Genomic DNA, 21,490 nt, shown 5'->3' with positions numbered 1-21,490 from the left:
AAATATTAGTTATTGAAACAATTTTACAAATATACATTTAACTTGATTATTTATTTACTGGATTATAGAACAAATTATACTACAACTGATAGGTTTAACTAAGCCACTAAGGGGTCATCAGAGGTGCATATACTTATGTAATTTTCAGAAAAAGCCTATTAAATTAATAGACAAAAATATGATGTATTTTGTGATATTATGTATTAAAATTAGACTATGTTCTAAATATTTGACATCGCTGTCATCAATATAACTAAAAGGAAAGCTACAGGTGTAACCCTCAACAGCACGACTTAACAACAATTTTGAAAATTTACAAATTTTACAGAGGTTCTGTTTAATTTAATAAAGTCTTTAATTTCTAAATTTTAGTTATGTTTAAATATAATCATACACATACATAAATAGAGAAAAGGCTGTAAAATGTAATTAATAACAGGGACAGACTGTTCAGGACAGTTGGTGGCTTATATTATGTGTCTAAATATATATCTACCATACCCATTTGGGGGGTCATTTCTTTTAAAGACTTGACAAATTACCAGGTATATGTATATATGAAAGATTGAAAAACCATACCTTATAAATTATTTTCATCAATATTTAGTCGATATAATAATTTTAAACAAAGGTTGTTACAAAAATAAATATGTTGCTTCTATGAAATTAAGTTTGGTTACGCCAGTGTACAGTATTGACTTAAATTAAAGACTGATGAATGTATAAACAACAGTTTTAAAAGTAGTGAATACAAATAATACTATTACACAGATTTTTAAGTAAGAAATTATGTTATTTTTTATCCTATAATACTAACAGTATTAGTGGAAAAGTTATCTTTAACAGTACACTTGAAAATCAATTAATCTATTAGTAGTTCAAAAGTACTGTAGTTGTTACTAAAGTAAAAAAATCAAGCAAACTACTTAAACAATTATTCTACTTTAATTTTTAGTACTTTTTTTATGTATTGCATAATATAAATTCACGCTTTGACTGCCATGCAGCCACCAGCGGTCACAGAATATGTATCATTGTTATGTCAAGTATAATTTTCAGTGTCATTCCAAAGTTGTATGTACTATTGTATTTGAAAAAAAAAAATTTTAAAATGTCTATTACATCAAAAAAATTGTGAAATAATTTAAAATAGCACATTTTTTAATGCATTATTGTAACTCCACGGAATAGTTATTAGTATAAAACTATATTAATATGCGGTCATGTGGCATGGCAGTAATACTAAAGTTAAAAACTTAAAATTATATTCTATTTTTTTTATAAATCTAATCAATTGAATACATGTAACTTTAATTTTCTGTACTCAAGAGTTCACCTGTAGGATTTTTAAGAATTCAAAAAGAAAGGTTGTCAATGATTTAACTATTTTTAATTCTTTAGTATTATGCAAAGTATGATGTTTAAAATGTATTTTTATGTGTTCGGTTTGCTTATATTTACTAATATGTATCAAAATATCTAACAAAAATGAATTAATGTTTTTAAATCACTTACGATGTTTATATTCAATTTAAAGTACTTTGATTTATTGTATATACAATCGAGAAAAATGGCTTTGTAATATTTTGATGCAATTTTAGTTAACTTTTGGTTGTAATTATATAAGTGTGTCCTAGCCTCCTAGTGTGGTGTTACATTACATGTTTTAAATTTTTGTTTATTTTATTAATTATTTACATAATACTTCTTTAGAGCTCATTGATGTTGATACATCAAACGTGGTAATTGATTTATCTCACTGGAATGTTAATGTTGATTTTGGATTGGCTAAAAGTAATGGGACTGTGGCTGTGATTCATAAGGCAACTCAGGGGATTAGAAATGTCGATTCTTGCTATAGAACCAGACGAATTGCAGCTGAAAAAGAAGGACTACTTTGGGGAGCATATCATTTTGGTACTAACACAAATGGCGTCATTCAGGCTAATCATTTTTTAAATAAAGTCGGAAATACATCGGCAACTTTACTTGTTCTCAATGTTGAGCCTTACAAAAATAAAATAATGACCCAAAAGCAAGCTGAAGACTTTATAAAAACTGTTCAAAATATAACTAAAACTTCTGTCATGATTTATGCCAGTTATAACACCTTAAAAAATTACTCTACCCCATTTTTATTAAAAATTCCATTATGGATAGCTCTTTATAACACAACACTTAAATTACCACTGGGTTGGGATAATTGGGTCTTATGGCAATATACAGATGGAAAAAAGGGTAAATGGCCACATGGAGTGAATGGTGTTGGCTTATGTGATAGAGATAAATTTAATGGTTCAGTTGACAGACTGAGAGCATTTTGGTTAAATGGAAGTTTGCCTCTTTTATGAATTAATGACTAATAACAAAATATAATATACAATCTCAATAACAAACAAATATATAGGTACATAATGTTTTTTTAATATTATTTATAACTTTTATATTTTGTAGTTAAATTTTTTTAGATCTTCAACTTAGATTTAATTTTTCAATATATACTATTAGCAAATATTGAAATTGGCAAAACTTACATAATGTATTTATGAAATAAAAGTATAATTATATTTATTTTATGAATTATAATCATTCATTCAATTAAGTGCTTGTTGAGTTTAAGATAAGATTATGATATGATGTATTAAATCCCTAAGAGATATTAATAATCATAAGGCTTGGTAAGATTTAACATTGCATATAATTCATTTGTTTTAAAAATACTAAGAAATAAAATAAGTCAACCAAGCTCTACTATTTATAATTTGTTAGCAAGGCCGCCCGAAAAAATATTTCTTGGTAGTCAACAAAAAATATTTTATCTTTCCATTGATGACATATATATATAACGTAAATAATATAACATATATTAACTAAAACTGGGGCATGGCTCCATTTTCCTCCTCCACCTGCTGGCAGCCTTGTTAGTAGGTTTCCTTTATATTTTATTCTATTGCTTAATTTCCTTGCTTTTCCATCTTTATTGTGTACCTACTTGTAAATGTTTTCTCTTTAGAAAGCTCAATAGGATTGTTACTTATAAAAGGCAGTGAAAATTACCTCTGTGCAAATTGGTTCATCAATGTAGATTGTGCATCTCATTTTTTAGAAATAATATGAATCATGATGGTCAAGCTGATTAGTAATTATTTGCATAACAACTAAATATTCTATTAACTTAGAACAATACAATAGTTTTAAACTTATGGTTAAACCTACCAAAGTTCTTAATTTTTATTTTGCCTAAACACTGATTACAGGGGAACTGCTTGCACATTTCTTCCCTTTACTTCACAACTTACCTGACCTAACATCACACTAAGTAAAATACAGATTTACATTTGACCAAAAAATGCATGAGTTTATTTAGTTGTTTCTTTTTTTACAGTACCTATGTCAAATGTATATGGTACATTTTTTGTATGTAGTATGTTTAACAGTTTTTAGCTATATTTAATTTTATTAACAACAATGAATACAATTCAATTTTTTTTTTTAATAGTAAAATATCAATACATTCCATACATTTATTTTTAAGTAAGACCTGAAAAAAGTGGTGGAGGGGCTTAGACCAACTTTAATAATTTATAAATGTATATAACATCACTGGCATCTATGATCTATCTACGTATATTATATGTTAATCATCAACATTTTATTTGTTATAAATCTCTATTGATTATCTTATATTATTTTATTATAAATTATCTAGTATGTAACTTATAAGTCTTCAGATAATTTGTAGTAATGATATAATTATGTAATTTTCACATATGCATATGTATATGTGTATTATATAATATATATTATGTGATTTAGACATTTATCATTATTTTTAAATGTATTTTTATTATATACTTTTTATTCAAATTCAAATTTTTTAAAGAAAATGTTATTATTTTACTTATTGCGTGTTGTATGATATAACTGCTCGTAACGGTTGTAAGATTTATATACATATATATATATATGATTAATAAATGAGTAATTATTGTTGTAGCAAATAGTTGTTTTTTTTTCTTTAAGGTAATTTGGTCATTTCCACACTTGTATATACATATTGTTAAGCCGCACGTAACTGCTTTAAAATAACTGTTAATTGGGATGAAGTTAAGTATTTGGCCGCGAAACGACGAGGTGTGTCGGATGATCAAATGGCTAAACGTAATACGAGAGACGTATGCGAAATAAAAACGCGCTTGTACTTACTTTCACCTATATACCTATCTTACAACTTACAAGCGAATAACATTAATATTTCTTATTTTTTTTTGATAGATAATAATATTAGTTGTCAAATAAAATAACACTGGTCACGACACTACGTGCTTTGTGTATATTATTATAATAGGTATTATATTTGCGAACCTATTACACGTATATTCCTACCACCTGATTATCAAACCACATAATAGAGTATCCACAGCTGCAGTATGGTGATGGCATGGCGGTGGTTTAGATCGCTGACATTTTGAAATTGAAAACCATCAAGCTCCAATAAATATGTATATTCATTTTATACACTTTGTTCTTTTTTCATCACTCGTACAATACTCTTTGTACGTCTCCCGAATTCAAATTACAATATGTTTATATAAATGAACATTGTTTTTTTACTTAATCAGTTAGCACAAATTTTTTTCTTTGTATTTTATAATGCGTCAAAAAGGTGAAATCCAACGTCGTAGTGATCTCTTGTGAATTATTTGGGTATGGTAATCATCTACATTAAAGTCTATACACAATTCGAATCAGTGGTGTAGGTATAGGCCATAGCCCATTGTGAAAATTAATGTTTAATTTAAGAATTTTAAGCATGGTTTAGTATTACAAATCCGCAGGTACTCCGTAATTCTAAGAGTATGAAAATTGAATTTTTTTTTGGGGGGGAGGGGTTAAACCTAAACACTCCATGTCTCCATTGATCTTTATGATCAATTGATTACGTAAAAATGTTAATGCTGAGTGTTACTTTTTTAAAGTGATTTCCGTCATCGTAGTTACCGACTTTGTTTAGGTACTATTTGTTTTTATTTTGTCATATACTTTTTTATTAATGAATTAGATTACTAAATTAATAACTATAGGTGTGTACTTTTGGGTAGGACATATTTATTCATGTCATGAAAAAAAAATCATTTTAAACATTTTGTTTCAGCCCCATTACCTATCATTCAGTCCAAATTTAATTTTCTAAATTTTTGTATCACAAAACTGTTTTGTAAACCTTTGAAATAACCTATACCATTTAAGTATTTTTTATTTGAATTATATGTATCATACATCATCCAGACCCCTTAAAATGTAAATTTGTAGTAAAATTGGCCCTTATACTGAAAATAATTTCTAAATATAGTATGCACCAACGCCACTGTTTCGAGTGCATGTATGACAAAGTTTTTCGCAACAACGCTACACGAAATGATAAAAAAACAAATTAAAATTAGAAAACACTTAATTGTTATTAAGGTGCTTATAAATAAATATCTATAACTATACACACTTACATAGATTGATATTTTAAGTCTTACGCATCGAGGACATGGGTAGATATATTGACAGGGTAGGTGTGTAGACATTGCAGGAGACACAAATTATATGATGTAGACATGTAGTTCAGTGTTTCAATTGAGGGTGGAGTCGATCTTCTTTAAAAAAAATATTTATGCGTACCAACTCTTCTAATTGTATCCTAATCAATTAGAAATTTAAATAACCAGGTATGCACATTTTTTTTTACATGTTTGCATCATATTTCTAATTTTTTCCCAAATCAAGCACTTGGCTGTATAACAGCTTGTAGATGCGTTTGTGCGTACTATGACGTGTGCATTAGTAAGGCCATCGGGCACGCACTGAAAATAGAAAAACTATTTCTCAGTGAACAGTCCTTGTAAGGAAATAATGTTATTTTTTTGACGCGCTCTTTAGTCGGCTAATGAATATTTTGCGAACTCGCATATATGTGAACTTAAAAGTAAAGAAATTGATTTGGTAGTTCAAGTCAAAATCAGTAAAACACTTACACACCAATGAGCCTGCCTCCTAGTAATTTTATTTTAATGTTAAAAAATATCGTTGGGGACCGGTGCCCGTTTCCGATGTCCTTAAGAGGACATAATTCCTATATAAGCTACATAATATATATACAGGTAACACTTTTTTTTCTTTCAGCTGTCGATTTGAGTACGATAGAGACGAAGTCAGGACAGAGAGATGGTGATGGTTTCCCTATTCCCGTAGAGTTTGTGCACCACAATTACGAACGGCTCGTATCCGCGTTGAACTTGATTAACGTCAACTATCCAAACATCACCCGACTATACACCGTGGGCAAAAGTGTACAAGGAAGAGACTTGTACGTGCTCGAAGTGTCCACGAGTCCCGGACGACACGAACCTGGTAATATTTACTTAGGTGGTGGGAGGGTGGTGTTTTAGCTCCACCTTTCCATTAAAGAAATCTTTGTAAAATTTATTTTATATTATTTGATTTTTGTGTTTTTAGCCAATTAATCATATTTTTGGATAATTTTTAATTTTTTTTTCCTTTTTGAAACAATATTTTTTTTCAGGCATTTAATTATTATATATTATTCATCTGACATTAATGCAATATTTTATCAAACATAAAAACTAAAAAAAAGAAAAAACATTTTTAATATTTAAATCATAAATTAGAAAGCGGCCATTACTACTCCAGCTAGGTTAGGTTAACAAAATTCAAATTACATTGGTTTTAGATACCTATATTACACCTAATTGTGTAATAATACATTCATATTTAATAGGTTATAAACATTATTTGTATACTTAATATCCTTAGTATAATAGATAAAATATAGATATAACATCTATCCATTGAATTTAAATATAGGTACTGCACAAATTATATAATATGCGCATTGCGCACACTAATTGTATCCATTAGGCTATTAGAGTATATTATTCTTAGGACATCAAGAATAGGAATTATTATTTATAACTAAGGTAATACTATACTCGTTCAAATTGCAAAATAAAATTTTTATTCAAAAAAAAAATTCTGAAAATTGTAATTGCCATTGTATAGTTGTTGCAAATTTTAAACTCTTTAAAAATATTAATATTTCAAATGTGATATTTCCTTTAACTCGATAAGAATATGAAGATTTATATTTTAAAATGCTCCAGTTTAATTAAACAAGCTTAATATTTAAGGAAGTACAAGGTGAACTCGATCTGTTGTAAAGTAAGTTATGAGTTTACCTCATAATTGAGTCACTAGTGTAATATACTAATATATATGTGTTAAATTTAAATGCGATGACAGAAATTGATTATGATGAGAGGTAGCGTGTCAGCAAGTCAGTCTCGATTTGCTAAGATATTTTATGATATATATATATATATATATACAATATGCATTTTACGTTTGTATACTAAATGGTGTCAAAATTTAAACTTCAAACATTTATAGAGAAAAAAAGTCGGTGCATGCCACCGTAACTGCGCATGCATCGTGGCCATTTTTTAATATTAACCTTAACTTCTCATACAAGGTTTTTTATTTACTCTGTAACTCCGCACATAAGTTTTTATTTGTTCATGGTTTAAATACAAAATAATATGTTATTGAAGTTGAATAAAAATAATATTACACGGATAATTGGTAATACTGGAAATAGCGTAACTAAACGATGTATCACTAACATTTATATAAATTATTTTAAATCTAAGTAATAATGGCCAAAAACTAATAATCTAATAAAAATAATAATAATAAAGACAATTTACAACAAAAATCGTCGTCGTTGGTATAGAATTATGATTTAAATTAAAACTAAATATAATTAAATGAAGCTAAACTTTTTACAAAATTATATCTATCAATTTGATTGTTGTTGTATAATTCAATTTTTTATTTATAAAATCCATATAAGTTTTTTGTTGAGTTCTTATTATCCTACTTTCATTATTATTGGCAGGTTATTCGTATATTATTCGGTTTTATGTCGTTCAAGTATATCATCATTTTCCCGATGTGTCTTGTTAGTTTCCCCAATTATTAAAATGAAATTATAATTGTCCACTCCTGACCCAAAGTATCAACTAGATAATATTTTCAACAAGAAAAGAGAGTTGTAGATTAAAAGCTTCAAAGTATCGCCAGACACCAAAAAAACCTACACACGCAAACCCGATACACATTCATAATTCCGCTATAAAATAATTGCGTATATGAACGTGCCCGATGAATCGGCCAGCAGCAATATTATATGTATCTGGTTTAGGCAAACCGGAGTTCAAGTACGTGGCCAACATGCACGGGAACGAAGTGATCGGTCGGGAAATGTTGCTGTTGCTTGCCCAGTACTTGTGTCAGAACTACGGCATTGACGAACGTGTCACCCGGTTGGTGGATGGAGTGCGGATACATCTGATGCCGACGATGAACCCGGATGGATACGAAATATCCAATCAAGGTATTAATAATAATATGTCGTCGTAATTTCGGTGGACCTTCAAGCCATCCGGTACAGGAAATTGTAGCATGGGCACTCGCAGACGACATTCTTCTAGGAAATGTGGGCAAAGATTGTTAAAAATAAATTACGATTGTTTTACAAAAAAAAACTCTTAACTTTAATTTATTATAATACCGTATAAAGTCTAAAATATGTACAAATCATACGAACAATTAAGGTACCTAATAATTCATAGGTGCAAATTGTGTTTGAGATTTTTTTCGGGGGGCTGAATCTATGCTATATAATAATATTCAATAAGCTTAAAATAATTGTAGGAAATGTTTGGCGGCTATTGACATTTTTGGAGGTATTTATCCCCTTCCCCCTTTTCTTATTTGTACCTGTGGCGCCTATCTACTGGGGTACAGATAAAACCATTACCCTTTGCCCTTTGGTGTATTTATTATTAATTCAACCATGTATACGTACTATTACACAAGTCTGTTTAGTTTGGTAAAATTCAGGATCGTGATAAGACAAAACTGTTGATTGTGGCATGGCTACTGCCAGTCGCGAAATTCGACTGGGAGTAAGTAACGGCCACACCTAATAGCTCCCGGATGGGTGACCACCCGGATTCATAGTATGTAGTTAAAAACCTTGCCACACATGCACGTGTTTGCTACCTACCGTCACAATCGTAAAAAATAACCTACCGCGTCAACCTTACCCCTACCACAGTTAATGGCCTTAGTCGCCGGGCTTAAGTTCAATAAAAAAAAAAAACTGTTGATTTAATAGTTTCACTAGTTTCGTGTTTAGAAGTATATGATAATCATACGAAATTGATATTCACATAATGTACCCTTTTTTGAAATTTAAAAAAACTATGTATCTATAATGAATAATATGTAGGTATAGTATGTTTGTGACGAGAAACACTTTAAACTAATTTAATTCATAATAAAGCAATTGTTATTGCTTAGAATATTTTAATACTTATGAGTTATGGGTAGCATATTGCATAACATCCTAAATTAAATTTGTTTTCCGTAATATGAATTATAGATTAAAGTAGTAACTTACTTAATTACCACACGAGTATTCCTATTTAAGTACCTATAATAATGATGTTGTTTACCGCAGGGATCGAAGACGTTAACGACGTGGTGGGCCGCGACAATGCAAACAGAGTTGACTTGAATCGTAATTTTCCGGATAATAGACATTCATTGCGCGTGAGTACCTATGTATATACATGTTACAATTACGAATAAATAAATATAACACCTGTAGCAAAACTATAACGAGGCAGGGAATTGGATTACAAATCGGTGAAACTATTTCCATGATACCTACGTTTCGTTGAGGATATATGTATATAATAATAGTAGTGTAGTACTAATAAACGAGAATGAAGGAGATATTCAGCGTGCTATCGTTAAAATTAAACGGACACTTAGAGCATTCAGAATGAAAATAAATGAAAATACCAAGATGCTAAATGAAACCACAAATGTTGTTAGATAACCACAAGCTGAACCTAGTTAGCGAATTTCCATATCTAGGCAGCATGATTACAGTAGAATAGTAATTTGCAAATACACTCGAAAAAAGACAGAGGACTTGCAAAGACATCCAAGAAATTAAACATTAACATTAAGAAAAGACTCGTCAAAACATATGAATATAGTGCTATAGAGCTACACGGCTGTGAAACTTTGGTCATAAATAAAACTAAAAGAAAGGTACTAGGAGCACTATAGAAATGTGGTGCTAGGAACATGTGCATTGAATGAACTGGATAAAGTGAAAAAGTAATCAAGATGTACTCGGAATAGTCGGAGAGAAACGATAGTTAATGGACACCGCGAGCTAGAAAATAGAAAATGGTAGGATGTACAATATACATTTATACGTCCAGAAGAACTACGTAGTATATTAATATACGGCATGCTTGAAGGAAAACCCCTGGGCGGCTGGGCGACCCCGTAACACGTTTGTCAGACTAATTAAAAAACATCTTTAGGGAGCTGGAAGACTGACCATTAGAATAGGCAATAGGGGAGCTGCAAATCATCCCACGGATTGAAAAAATATAAAGTTAAAAGTATAAGCGTGAATCCAGCGGGACTTTAACTTTTGGAGGAGGAGGCATCAATATATACAATATAAGGGATTAGATTATAAAAATAAAAATAATAATAGTTATTATTATTTTAATAATATATTAATTTACCTTTTTATTGTTATTATTGCTTATAAATATGTATATCAATTTTTTTACCTGGAATCAGGACATCGGGTTTTGTTTATTCGTTTTTTATGTGGTATAATAGTTGAATTTTGAATAGTTAAAATAGCAACACTCAACCAGTATAGCCGTATAGGCATCAATGGTCAACCCGTTTGGGCTTTTACAATTATTTTCCATTTGTATTAATGCATGGCGTAGGTGTTGGTTAATTTTTTAATTATTATTAACATTAGTACCTCATAAATATAAGAAAATAGACTGATAAATTTGTTGAACAATTTTCCAAACATAAAAAAATGTTTTATATTTAATTTTAATATTTAATAATTCACTGTTATCCACATGTTTATTGTTTTTACAACGTTCAATATTAGGCCCAATTCCCTTTAAGTATCCAAAATTGTCTAAATCATATATTTGAATAGTTTGAATATGTATGCTATACCTATATACTTATTTATATGCGTCTGTTTGTAATCTTTTAAATCTCCCCGTCATTTACAGTTATCAAAACAAGAACCGGAAACCAAAGCAATCGTGGAATGGATCAAAAGCATTCCGTTCGTTTTAAGCGCAAATCTACACGGCGGAGCTCTCGTGGCCAATTACCCCTTCGACAGCAGCGCGATTGGCCGTAATCCACAGGCGTCGTATACTCCCGACAACGACGTGTTCGTGCTACTGGCCAAAACATATTCTATGGTTCGTAATCACTAATCGACGTTGACAATCGTTGTGAAAAAATAAACATTGTAATTGGCCCTTTTGAGAAAAATGTCCAAGTCTGTGCTACTTCTGATATCCCTTGCTTATGACAACACTAATTATGTTGTAATCAATATGATTATACTAAATCATTAGCCATGCTCGTTTGTTTTCAGAACCATCCGAAAATGCATTTGGATAGCAATAAGTGCGCAAACGATACAACGTCGTTCAAAGACGGGATAGTCAACGGCGCCTCGTGGTACAGCGTGGTTGGCGGCATGCAAGACTTCAACTACTTAAACACGAATTGCTTCGAACTCACGTTCGAGCTGGGCTGCACCAAGTTTCCGTTTCAGAGGGATCTGGAAGGTTACTGGCTGGACAATCGCGAGTCGCTGCTCACGTTCATGGAACAAGTTAACAGAGGTGTGAAGGGATTCGTGCTGGACGCCCAGGGGCACGGTGTACGTAACGCGGACATTTCGGTAGTGGGCATTGAACACCCCGTGAAATCGGCGAGCGATGGCGATTACTGGCGAATATTGGTGCCGGGAGATTACGAAATATCGGTAACGGCATATGGGTAAGACGAGACGGTTTAGATTTGCTGCTTAGAATCTTATTGAGGCTTAATACATTTAATTTATTTTTATTACATACAAAATGCCCTTTTCTCATGTTATGGACGCTTAATTCGTATTGTATTGCTTATAGGTACATCTTCTAATTCCGAACCATGATTCCCTAGTCACAACTAATCATAACACTTCATTTGTTCCTATTTGTGTTTCGAAGTAACAAATAAAATGGTCGTTACTTATTGATCAAATTTACTTATAGATTTAGGGATCGAAAGTTATAGGAGCTAAAAAATGTCAAATATGCAAACAAATTAATACAAAATCAAAAATTGTTTAAAATTTAAAAAAACCGTTTTATTTTTTTTTATTAATTTGCACTAAAGTCTAAAAAGAATTTAGAATATAGAAAAATATATTTGTAATATTTTAAATGTGGCGGAAAACTGTTTGCTTTTTGACATTTTATTGACCTGAAAAAAAGTTTGAAAAATATATTCGCAAAAATAGTACATCAGAATGAATATTAGTGCGATAGAGATTAAATGCATATCGTACTGTTGTCGTTAAATTAACAGTCGACTGCAACTTTAACAATAAATACTTACATTAAAAAATTTGTGTTTAGTTTTCAATTTTATCATTAAAATATACAGCTTAAGAAGGAAAAAGATCAATTATTTTTAGAAAATATTAAATTTGCATAATAAATCAAAAAATATTCACTTTTTTCCTAAATTGACGGAATATGCATTTTAAATTTTCGATTTTTAAACTTTTAAGTGTGTAACTCAGATTTATAGCTTGATCTGCTATAAATCGATAGTATTTAGAATAATATGCATGATGCATCTCCTACACACTCCGAGCCTTGCTTATATAGTGTATGACACCCTTATAATTTGACTGTCATTAAATTCGACATAATTTATTTATATAAATGATACGAGACAAGCTCAGAAAACAAGTAAGAATAGTACCATAATGAGTATTGTAGTAATTAGTAAGGTATTACAAGTAATGACTTGTTTTCAAACAAAATTACTGCTAAAAATGATTAGTTTTGGTGTCATGATTCAGCCCTCTAGTGTGATTGGGATTCTTACTAAATTGTATACTATTGCAATAAACAATTTTATTGTATAATTTGTGCATAGCCGCAAACGACAATTTATTATCTTTTCGAGGCTTCATTTTCACCAGGTTTAAGAACTCGTTTCTTTGTTGGGTTTGTATAGGTACAAAAAGAAAACTCAGTCCGTCCACGTGTACAACTCCACGACACCCACTTGGTTGAACTTTACGTTGCTAAAGGAAAACCTCGATGAATGGTCTGAAGTCAACGATTTTGGTTTGAGATCGAACTTAATTAAAATGAACAATTACAATACGAGAGCATTGTTTTTGGGCAATCTTACGGAATTGGAAAATAGTTTGTCGAATGTAGCCGAATTAGTTATGACGCCTAGGTCTTTAGACCGTGATTCAGCAGAAAGTTCAACTATTCAATTTAAAGTCACTGAAAATGTAAGGATAAAATTGATGTATTTAATGATAGCAATATGTGGCATATTATAATACTTTTATTCTTTTTGTCCGCATATAGGTGGGGTCGCCCGACGAATTCAAGTTCAAAATTGCCATTTTGGGTGGGCTGTACGTCAATGAACCTGCTACTCGGGAGATATTATTATTTTTAGCTAGACATTACGTTGAGGGTTACAGAAAGAAGGATAAGGACATAGTTTCATTTTTATCAAAAGTCGTGTTACATTTTATACCCTACTTTGAACAAAATGAGAATTCTTATGAAAAGATATGTTCGACTGATGATCAAGCAGTAGTTACCGCACCACTATTGATAGCTACTGGCCAACAAGATGAGCAGAAGACCACTAATAACTTGTGGAAAATGTTACAACGAGAACAGTTTGACATGATGTTCAGTCTGGAAGGTGGATCTATTTCAATAAAGTTAGTGTACCTCATTACCATAATCATGTTATATTGTTATTAGTTCTATAGGTGTGTCACTTTAACAGTATTTAATGTTCTATATATTTATTATTTTATAGGGGTCCTACAATTCATCCAAGGAACACAATTTCCATAATACTACAGGACTATGAAGAGTTATACTATAGTAACTTAAAAAATGTATGTAATCTTTTAATCTTATAAAATACTATCATTTTAAAAATATAATATTTTAATTTATTATTATAATTGTTTCTTATATTATGTTTAGACTTGCGGTGAGCCGTTAGATCGTAAAATCAATGATGTTAAACAAAACGTGTTGGATACATTCAATAATGTGTTAAAAATTAAAACCGTACGTTGAAAATATATAATTTTATACAAGTCAAAACTTAAGTGAACCCAAAGTCTGCATGTGTGGTCTTCATCCTACAAACCTACAACATAGCAAATCTGTGTTCAGCAGAATCAATTTTATGTCGTTAGTATTAAGGTGGTTCTAGTCAGTCAAAATATTGTTTTTAGACCCTCCGCTGTGATAAGATTATGAGACTTTGAAGGTTTAATTTTAATTCTGTAAAAATAATAACATTTCTCACACCTCTTCTAGAGAACCGTCGGATCATTTGTTCAAAGTTTGAACTTTTGACAATATTAAAATATTATACAAATTTCAGTTTTTACTACATTTTTGTTCAGTCATATTATGTATTGAAGAAATTCATATTTCTAAAAAAATTGTCCACTGTTCTTTAAAGGAAGTATTAATAAGTGTTAGGATTTTACAGCAATAAAACCGCACTAGCCTATAACAGTGAATTGACCTATTAATTATTATCTAGTTTATGGTGAGAATATTATGTAAGGTATTTCATACTTTTATTGATATTTCAATATTAAAGTGAGTTATGAGTTTTTAAAATTATAATGTTTTACTTAATTAAAAATTTAATATTTACTTTATTATTTTAATATAAATAATGTCCTACATAATACTCTTACCTTTAAATTTTATAATAGGTAAATTCACTCTAATGTCAAATCTAACAACACAAAATTGGTTCTATTAAACACAGATTTGTCATGTTGAATATTTGTAAGACAAAGATATCACACCGTGCATGTTGGGTATCCTCTTATTTCTCAATATAGAAAAACTAAGAAATCAATTATTTCAGATGGCATTACGTTTAACCTGCTGTAACTACATAGATCCGTTAGAAACAGTGTTTGTTTGGATGGAAAGTTTCCATATGCTCAAAGTCATTATAGAAAACATTCAAGGTGTTCAAGGATCAGTTGTTGACAAATTAGGCAAACCTATTCGGAATGCAATTGTAACAATAGATATGTTTGCTGACATTTATCCAGTCACTCCTAATTCTGCTGTTTTTAAGGCACACCTACCAATAGGTTTATATAATATTCATGTGAGTCAAGTTATTTTAGACTATGAAAAATATGATCGAAAGTTCACCTGTGTTTATTTAGGTCAAGGCAACTGGATATTTGATGAAAAGTATACCAATAAGTGTGCACCGAGGAATCATTACCAATATCAAAGTTATCATGGCACATGTTGGCCATGGATCTGCAACTTTAGAATTAAACACACTGGTAAAGGGTAAGTATTAATTATTGACATGTAAATAGCACTGTCTTTTTTTAAAACTTTTTAATGTTATGAAATGTATTGAATTAGGTTCTATTATGGATATTGAAAACAGACCAATAGAGGGTGCTATCATAACTGACGATTCATCTTCTTCGATGTCTACTAGTTATCATAACGGATCTTATAAATTATCTGTTGGAGAAGGTGAATTTATTGTTATTTTTACCTAAACTTAATTAAGGTCAATTAATGGTCTGTAATTATATTAAATTGTATTATAAAGGTGTCAGAACTATACGAGTAAATGCTCATGGATATTATACTTCCGTAAAATCAATAAATATTCAAGACGACAGACCTCAGACAGTGATATTTAAATTAATCAAAGATGAGAGAGTTTTTAATATGCCAAGGTTGATGTTTATAGTCCTTACAGGTAACTTAAAACGAAAAATATAATTTTTTAGATACAAATTTCAAACTTATTTCTTATATTTTTAGTTTTTATAATCTCTATTATTGGAGTAAGTTGGTATCATTTTTACCTTCGATGGAAAACGGGAAGACCGTCGTCATTCGCCTATAGAAACGGCTTTGCATTGCTGCCACAAAAACCTTATCTTTTTGATGATGATGATGAAGTGGAACTATTTCGCAACCCAGTCATTAAAGGTAAGTTAACTAATAAATATTTAAATATAGTCCGGGCCTCAAGGTGAAAATGTTGATACATAAATGTAGTATTTGGTATTTACTTATATGACATGTACTATTTATGTATGGAATTTGTAAATTTAATTGTCTAATGAGAGACTATTCCTTGTGATCAAATATTTGTACTTATTTTAAAGTTTTAAGATAAACATTTTTTTGTAAATAAATAGGACAGTTTTAAAGCATTTAGATTTACATCGAATTTCAAACTGAACAGTTTTACTTTTATTTTTCAATGGAATATTTATTTAAATTTTTTTTCTTTAAGCACAATTTCGAGTAACACTGAATTGTGCCTCAAAAGTTTTACAAAATATCAATGGAGAATAGAGATCAGATGACTTTTCAAAAGTTTACAATCAATATATCTTGATTGTATTGGTGTACATTTAATAACTAATAATTCCCTTAACTTAAAACTATGAATTTACTAACAGTTACTAAATAATTTAAAAAATATCTAAAACAGTATATTAATAATATTATTTTATTAACAATTGAATTATTATTAATTTAAAATAATTGTATCTATTAATTATTGTGACATTCCAATTAAAACTACTGGTGTGTTTGTCAATAATTAGACATACCTTTTATTGCTGTCTACAATAATGCATTCAAATAAAGTACTTTCTTATTTTTGTCAAGCAACAAGTCAACAACCTTACAACAAAGGTTTAACTTATAAATTTATCACATATTTTCACATATTCATACACTTGTCAAGTATTTTGAGTCAACAATTCTGATTCATGCATTCTAATTTATCAACCTTAATATGGAAAATATTATAAACTACTTAAATTGTTATTATGAGTGCTATTTTTTTAAAAATTATATTGTTTTACTGATGTCAAATGTAATAATTTAACTATAATTTACAGATTCTGTGACAAGGCCATATCACGATGATTCAGACATAAGTTTCACAGATAGTTCAGAAGATTCAGTATCTTGTTATGTCCGGTAATCATTTAAGATCCACTATATTTTGTTGTACATTTTTAGAACATGCCTAATGTGCTATACTTCAAGGGGGCCAAGTCAAAATTTTGAATTTCCATTATATACTAATCACTGAAAGTATGAGCTTGAGTTGTTGTAAAAGGAAATCTATGTTTTATTAAGTAACACTAGAAGTGCAATCCTTAATTGTTTAATATTTAAGGTTTATTAATTATTATTAAACTGACCTGTTGGTTAGCGACATTTTTATTTTATAAATTTATATCTATAACAAATATGTTTAAAATTACACCTAATACATACTAAAAAGTGTATTTAAGTCATTATTTAAGAAGATCAACCATAACTTGCACCACATTTATTATTACTTGTTAATTAGTTTGAAATTTATAACTGTACAAACCTTTTAATAACTATTCCGGTTTAATTAATAAATTATTTATATTTTTATAATTGTGAAACTAGTTTATTGAACAAATTGTAATGTTAAACTATTTACAGTATTTTATATTTTTGATATAAAATTAAAAACTATTCAGTTGTATTTTCTTCTTTATTTGTTTTCATTTCGTGTTCTCTACTCAGATGGTTATCTAAAAACAGTTGTCTTCCAAATGCTTGACGGCATAATATACAACTGAATTTGAGCCGTCCATCTGAGTGCATTTTCAAATGTTTCTTATAATTACAAAATGACACAAATGAACGATCACAAATTTCACATTTGTGCTGAACCATATGCTCTTGGACATGATTACTTCTCGACACCTACAATAAACATACAAAAATACAATAAATAATAGTAAATGTGTGTTTTATTTGATTTAAGTTATGGCTTACCCAATTCTTAAAATATCTAGGACAGTAAAAACATTTGAATTGCTTGATGCCAGAATGGCCTTGTTCATGATTGACTCTACTGCTTGATGCACTGAATGTTTTTTCACAACCTTCATGACGGCATTTATAAGGGCGTTCTTTGGTGTGTACACGCATATGTTTTTGAACGAGATCTTTGAGCCTAAAACAGCGACCACATACTGGACAAGCAAAGGGTTTTTCGCCTGTATGCACTCTTTCATGGTTTACCTAGAATATGTTATGTAGCATAATTTTTGGTACAAAGAACGGAAAACACAATAAAATTACTTTCTCGATAGGTTTAACAAAAGTTTTTCCACAGAAACGACACTCATGTAATCGACGTAGACGTTCAGGGGGTTCAATATGGGTGATGGCATGATGTTTCAAAGAGTTTTTATCATTAAATTGGGCATTGCAAACATCACAAATCAATATTTCACGAGGCTTACGTCTCATTTCATGTGCTCTTTGATGACACCGGAGACGAAATTCCGAATCGTAACATTTATTGCATATACTAAAATAATTAAAGGTTTAAACAATTTAAAATAAACCTATACATAATACGATCAAATCATACTTGCATAGAAACTTTAAGTTAGAAAATTCCGGATTTTGATGAGCAATTAAATGTGTGTCCATCATTTCAGGTGCTACTGGTTGATCACAAAACGGACATTTATTTGAATCATTTATGTGTACCATAAGATGTGTTCTCAAATAACCTTCTGAATCAAATTCTCCACCACAATGTGGACAAATATGCTTTGATCTAACATTTGGAATTGTACGACTATTATTTCGGATGGCTGGACTTTTACTATCAACATTTTTTTTAGATTTGGTCACCATTGCATCATCTATGCAGTTATGTTTGTTTAACTTAGACCAATGGTCAGATTTTACATTACATGCTATACACTTCCAAGTTAATAATAAACAATCCTCCAAGTTTTCTAGTTGAGAGTATTCATTACATTCAGATGCTATTTCTAATATTGGAATAATGTTGGAATTAGTTGGTTTATTTTGAAATAATATTTGCTCAATATTAAATTGATCAATACTAGATTTTAAACGTATAAGACGGATTCGTTTCTTGAAGCTCAATTTACGAGCTTCGACTTGGAAATAATCATTAACCTTCTCAGTAACTTTATGGAGTAAATAAACAGGAATATCAAAATACCGATCGCCATATGAATCAGTGATGCAATGATTAGAATAATTATTGGCTGAAAATATGCTGGTATAATTTTGATGTGCATTGCTTTCAATTTTTATACTTTCATCTTTTGTATCGACTAAGTCTTTTGAAATAGTCTTTAAAGTTGTTGTTTCTTCTGACTTATTATCATCTAAGTGTTTCCTTGCCACATCTTTATGGTTTGTATAAAAGTAGCCATTGCCCCATTTGACCCAAGTTCCCATTTGAGGAATCTGTGCATCGGTACCAGAACTGTCCTTTAATGTATTATTGAGGTCATCATCTTCAATTACCTACACATAATAATTTATAATTGGTTTAATAATAAGCGTACTATTTATTTTTGAAAAAAACCAACCTGGAACACAACTTCTTGACCCTTGTGACAATTATTGATGTGTTCCTGTATTGATGGAAAATGTATATTACATTCAGAACAGTGATAAGGATGTGGTTCTTCGAGAAATTTGGTTTCTGTTGTTTCTGGTGGTCGCAACATTTTAGTTGGATCATCAATAGTAAATTCTTCAATAAATTTCTTAACTCCAGTTTCTGCATCAGTATCAGTTGTCCGGTCGTCATTCTGATAATCTTCTTCTCCCACAAGATTATCGAATTCTCCAATTTCATTCTCTGGTTCCGGTTCAGGTTCGTCATCTAGTTAAAAAAAAAAAAAATCAGTTGCACAATACTGGGACACTCGACTTGCCATCTGGATACACGATGATCATTTCATTGCTGTCGTGTGTGGGTTTATCAACTTCATCTTCCTTATCGGTGCAAATTTTATCCAAATGCACAACCAATGAGTTGATGTCATCGCACTGTTTTCCACAGAAGGGACACTGAATATTTGTAGTCAAACTCAACAAATGATATTTCAATAAGTCTTGGTTGGAAAACCTATCCTCACAGCAAAGAGGGCACGCGACGCTCTCCATGAAAACTCTGAAACAAATTTAGTCGAGTCAAACGTTGAAGTAAATGCATCTAAAATCGTAAGTTTCCAAACTATTGACAAACACCGACGGACATAACATTAAATAGATTGAACCCACGAACTCACCGTTTCGATAGGTAATCGTTGTCGTGTTAAGTTCGGATGTACAACTTGCCAACGACCCCCGGAAATGACGCTAACCATCACCAAACCGATTCATTTTGACAATAAAAAATCAATGTCAATACAAATTACAATTTACAATTTGACTCAGGAAAATAACAAAATTTACCTACCTGGATTTTTAAAATATACCGCCTAAACGCGTTAGTAACTTCAGAAATGTTATTGAATCACTGACCGCTATGACTCGGATAGTAGGACGACAGTTCGTTTCGTTTCGTTAACGACGTCAGACGAATGTCTGTACTGAGTACTGAACTACCTCCATTGGCTCCATTATTGTTTCGACGATTAGAACGTAGTTATTAACCGTTCTGGTTGCGCAAGGTTAACCGGAGTTCGGTATTATGGTAACATTGTATTGGTATTTGGACGGACGTGGTCGCAGTGAGTGCATAGAGTGGCACCATTTAAGATACACAGGTTATTCAACATGGCATTAGTTTTGGTCGCCAATGTTTATCCACAATTCGCATCCTGCGAAAAGCACAACTAGCGCCCAAGCGGAAATAAATGTAGTTAAGCAATGTATATTTTCATGATTAACTTTTTATTTTGATATATATATATATGTATTATATAATTATGTGCACCGAGAGCGCTATAAAAAAAAGTCGACGACACGAAAAGTGGCCCCTGTAAACCGCTACCAGCAAGTAGCAACTGATTCCTCAGCCGTTAGCCATTGGTTCTCAGCCTATACCGAATATTGCGTAGCTGACACGGTGCCGCCGTAATGTATATTCCATACATTTTAGTATACATGTTTTTTTTTTGTACTACCCTTATATAGACGTATTCTTCCTATGATGAACAGCTTTCTGGAGACCAATATTTCTGTACTGCGTTGAGCAGTGGCGTATTTAGGACTTAGTCACGGAGAGGGTCCATATAATTTTCAGAACACAGATCCGTGGGGTGCTCTGCCCCCCCCCCATATCCCCCAATTTCTCTATATAAAATAAATATACCATATTAAATGTATAGGTCTATGTAAAATGTATGAGTTTTCAATTATTTTATATGATGTAT

The 21,490-nt window shown here is 30.6% G+C and overlaps 2 protein-coding genes across 4 annotated transcripts in view; one reads left to right on the top strand and one right to left on the bottom strand.

Moving 5' to 3' along the window:
• Window positions 1–17,513, top strand: part of LOC111028730 (carboxypeptidase D) — a 28,568-nt gene extending 11,055 nt beyond the window's left edge. Inside the window, exons 7-21 of the mRNA XM_022307470.1 lie at window positions 6,172–6,399; window positions 8,270–8,461; window positions 9,593–9,684; window positions 11,208–11,405; window positions 11,585–11,994; window positions 13,228–13,516; window positions 13,596–13,963; window positions 14,065–14,146; window positions 14,238–14,324; window positions 15,148–15,399; window positions 15,461–15,593; window positions 15,672–15,788; window positions 15,868–16,020; window positions 16,086–16,256; window positions 17,183–17,513. Of these exons, the coding sequence (XP_022163162.1) occupies window positions 6,172–6,399; window positions 8,270–8,461; window positions 9,593–9,684; window positions 11,208–11,405; window positions 11,585–11,994; window positions 13,228–13,516; window positions 13,596–13,963; window positions 14,065–14,146; window positions 14,238–14,324; window positions 15,148–15,399; window positions 15,461–15,593; window positions 15,672–15,788; window positions 15,868–16,020; window positions 16,086–16,256; window positions 17,183–17,268 (2,858 nt within the window). The 3' untranslated portion in view covers window positions 17,269–17,513. The remainder of the gene's footprint in view (window positions 1–6,171; window positions 6,400–8,269; window positions 8,462–9,592; window positions 9,685–11,207; window positions 11,406–11,584; window positions 11,995–13,227; window positions 13,517–13,595; window positions 13,964–14,064; window positions 14,147–14,237; window positions 14,325–15,147; window positions 15,400–15,460; window positions 15,594–15,671; window positions 15,789–15,867; window positions 16,021–16,085; window positions 16,257–17,182) is intronic.
• Window positions 17,514–17,749: 236 nt separating this feature from the next.
• On the bottom strand, window positions 17,750–20,950 carry LOC111028763 (zinc finger protein 286A-like). 3 transcript variants are annotated; one of them, XM_022307516.1, is made up of 8 exons: window positions 20,572–20,950; window positions 20,402–20,471; window positions 20,045–20,283; window positions 19,694–19,992; window positions 18,709–19,628; window positions 18,414–18,645; window positions 18,105–18,353; window positions 17,750–18,032 (listed from the first exon to the last, which is right to left on the bottom strand). In XM_022307516.1, the coding sequence occupies exons 3-8, from the start codon at window positions 20,274–20,276 to the stop codon at window positions 17,796–17,798; spliced, it is 2,169 nt and encodes a 722-aa protein (XP_022163208.1). In that variant the 5' UTR covers window positions 20,277–20,283; window positions 20,402–20,471; window positions 20,572–20,950; the 3' UTR covers window positions 17,750–17,795. The 3 variants fall into 3 exon arrangements, with proteins under 3 accessions (XP_022163208.1, XP_022163210.1, XP_022163209.1); XM_022307518.1 differs by lacking the exon at window positions 20,402–20,471; XM_022307517.1 differs by lacking the exon at window positions 20,572–20,950 and having other exon boundaries at window positions 20,402–20,565.
• Between the last annotated feature and the right edge of the window lie 540 nt (window positions 20,951–21,490).

The sequence above is a fragment of the Myzus persicae genome, unplaced genomic scaffold (genome assembly GCF_001856785.1).
Source record: "Myzus persicae strain clone G006 unplaced genomic scaffold, MPER_G0061.0, whole genome shotgun sequence".
Classification (NCBI taxonomy): Eukaryota; Metazoa; Arthropoda; class Insecta; order Hemiptera; family Aphididae; genus Myzus; species Myzus persicae.
Note: the sequence above shows the minus strand (reverse complement) of the source record. Positions and strands in the feature narration are given on the sequence as shown.

Excerpts from the sequence above, each read along its gene's own strand:
- LOC111028763 (XM_022307516.1), bottom strand. The coding sequence starts at position 20,276 with ATGGAGAGCGTCGCGTGCCCTCTTTGCTGTGAGGATAGGTTTTCCAAC. Across the intron at positions 19,629-19,693 it reads GTCAAGAAGTTGTGTTCCAG|GTAATTGAAGATGATGACCT; the intron begins GTTGGTTTTTTT and ends TATTATGTGTAG. Across the intron at positions 18,354-18,413 it reads TTGTTAAACCTATCGAGAAA|GTAAACCATGAAAGAGTGCA; the intron begins GTAATTTTATTG and ends AACATATTCTAG.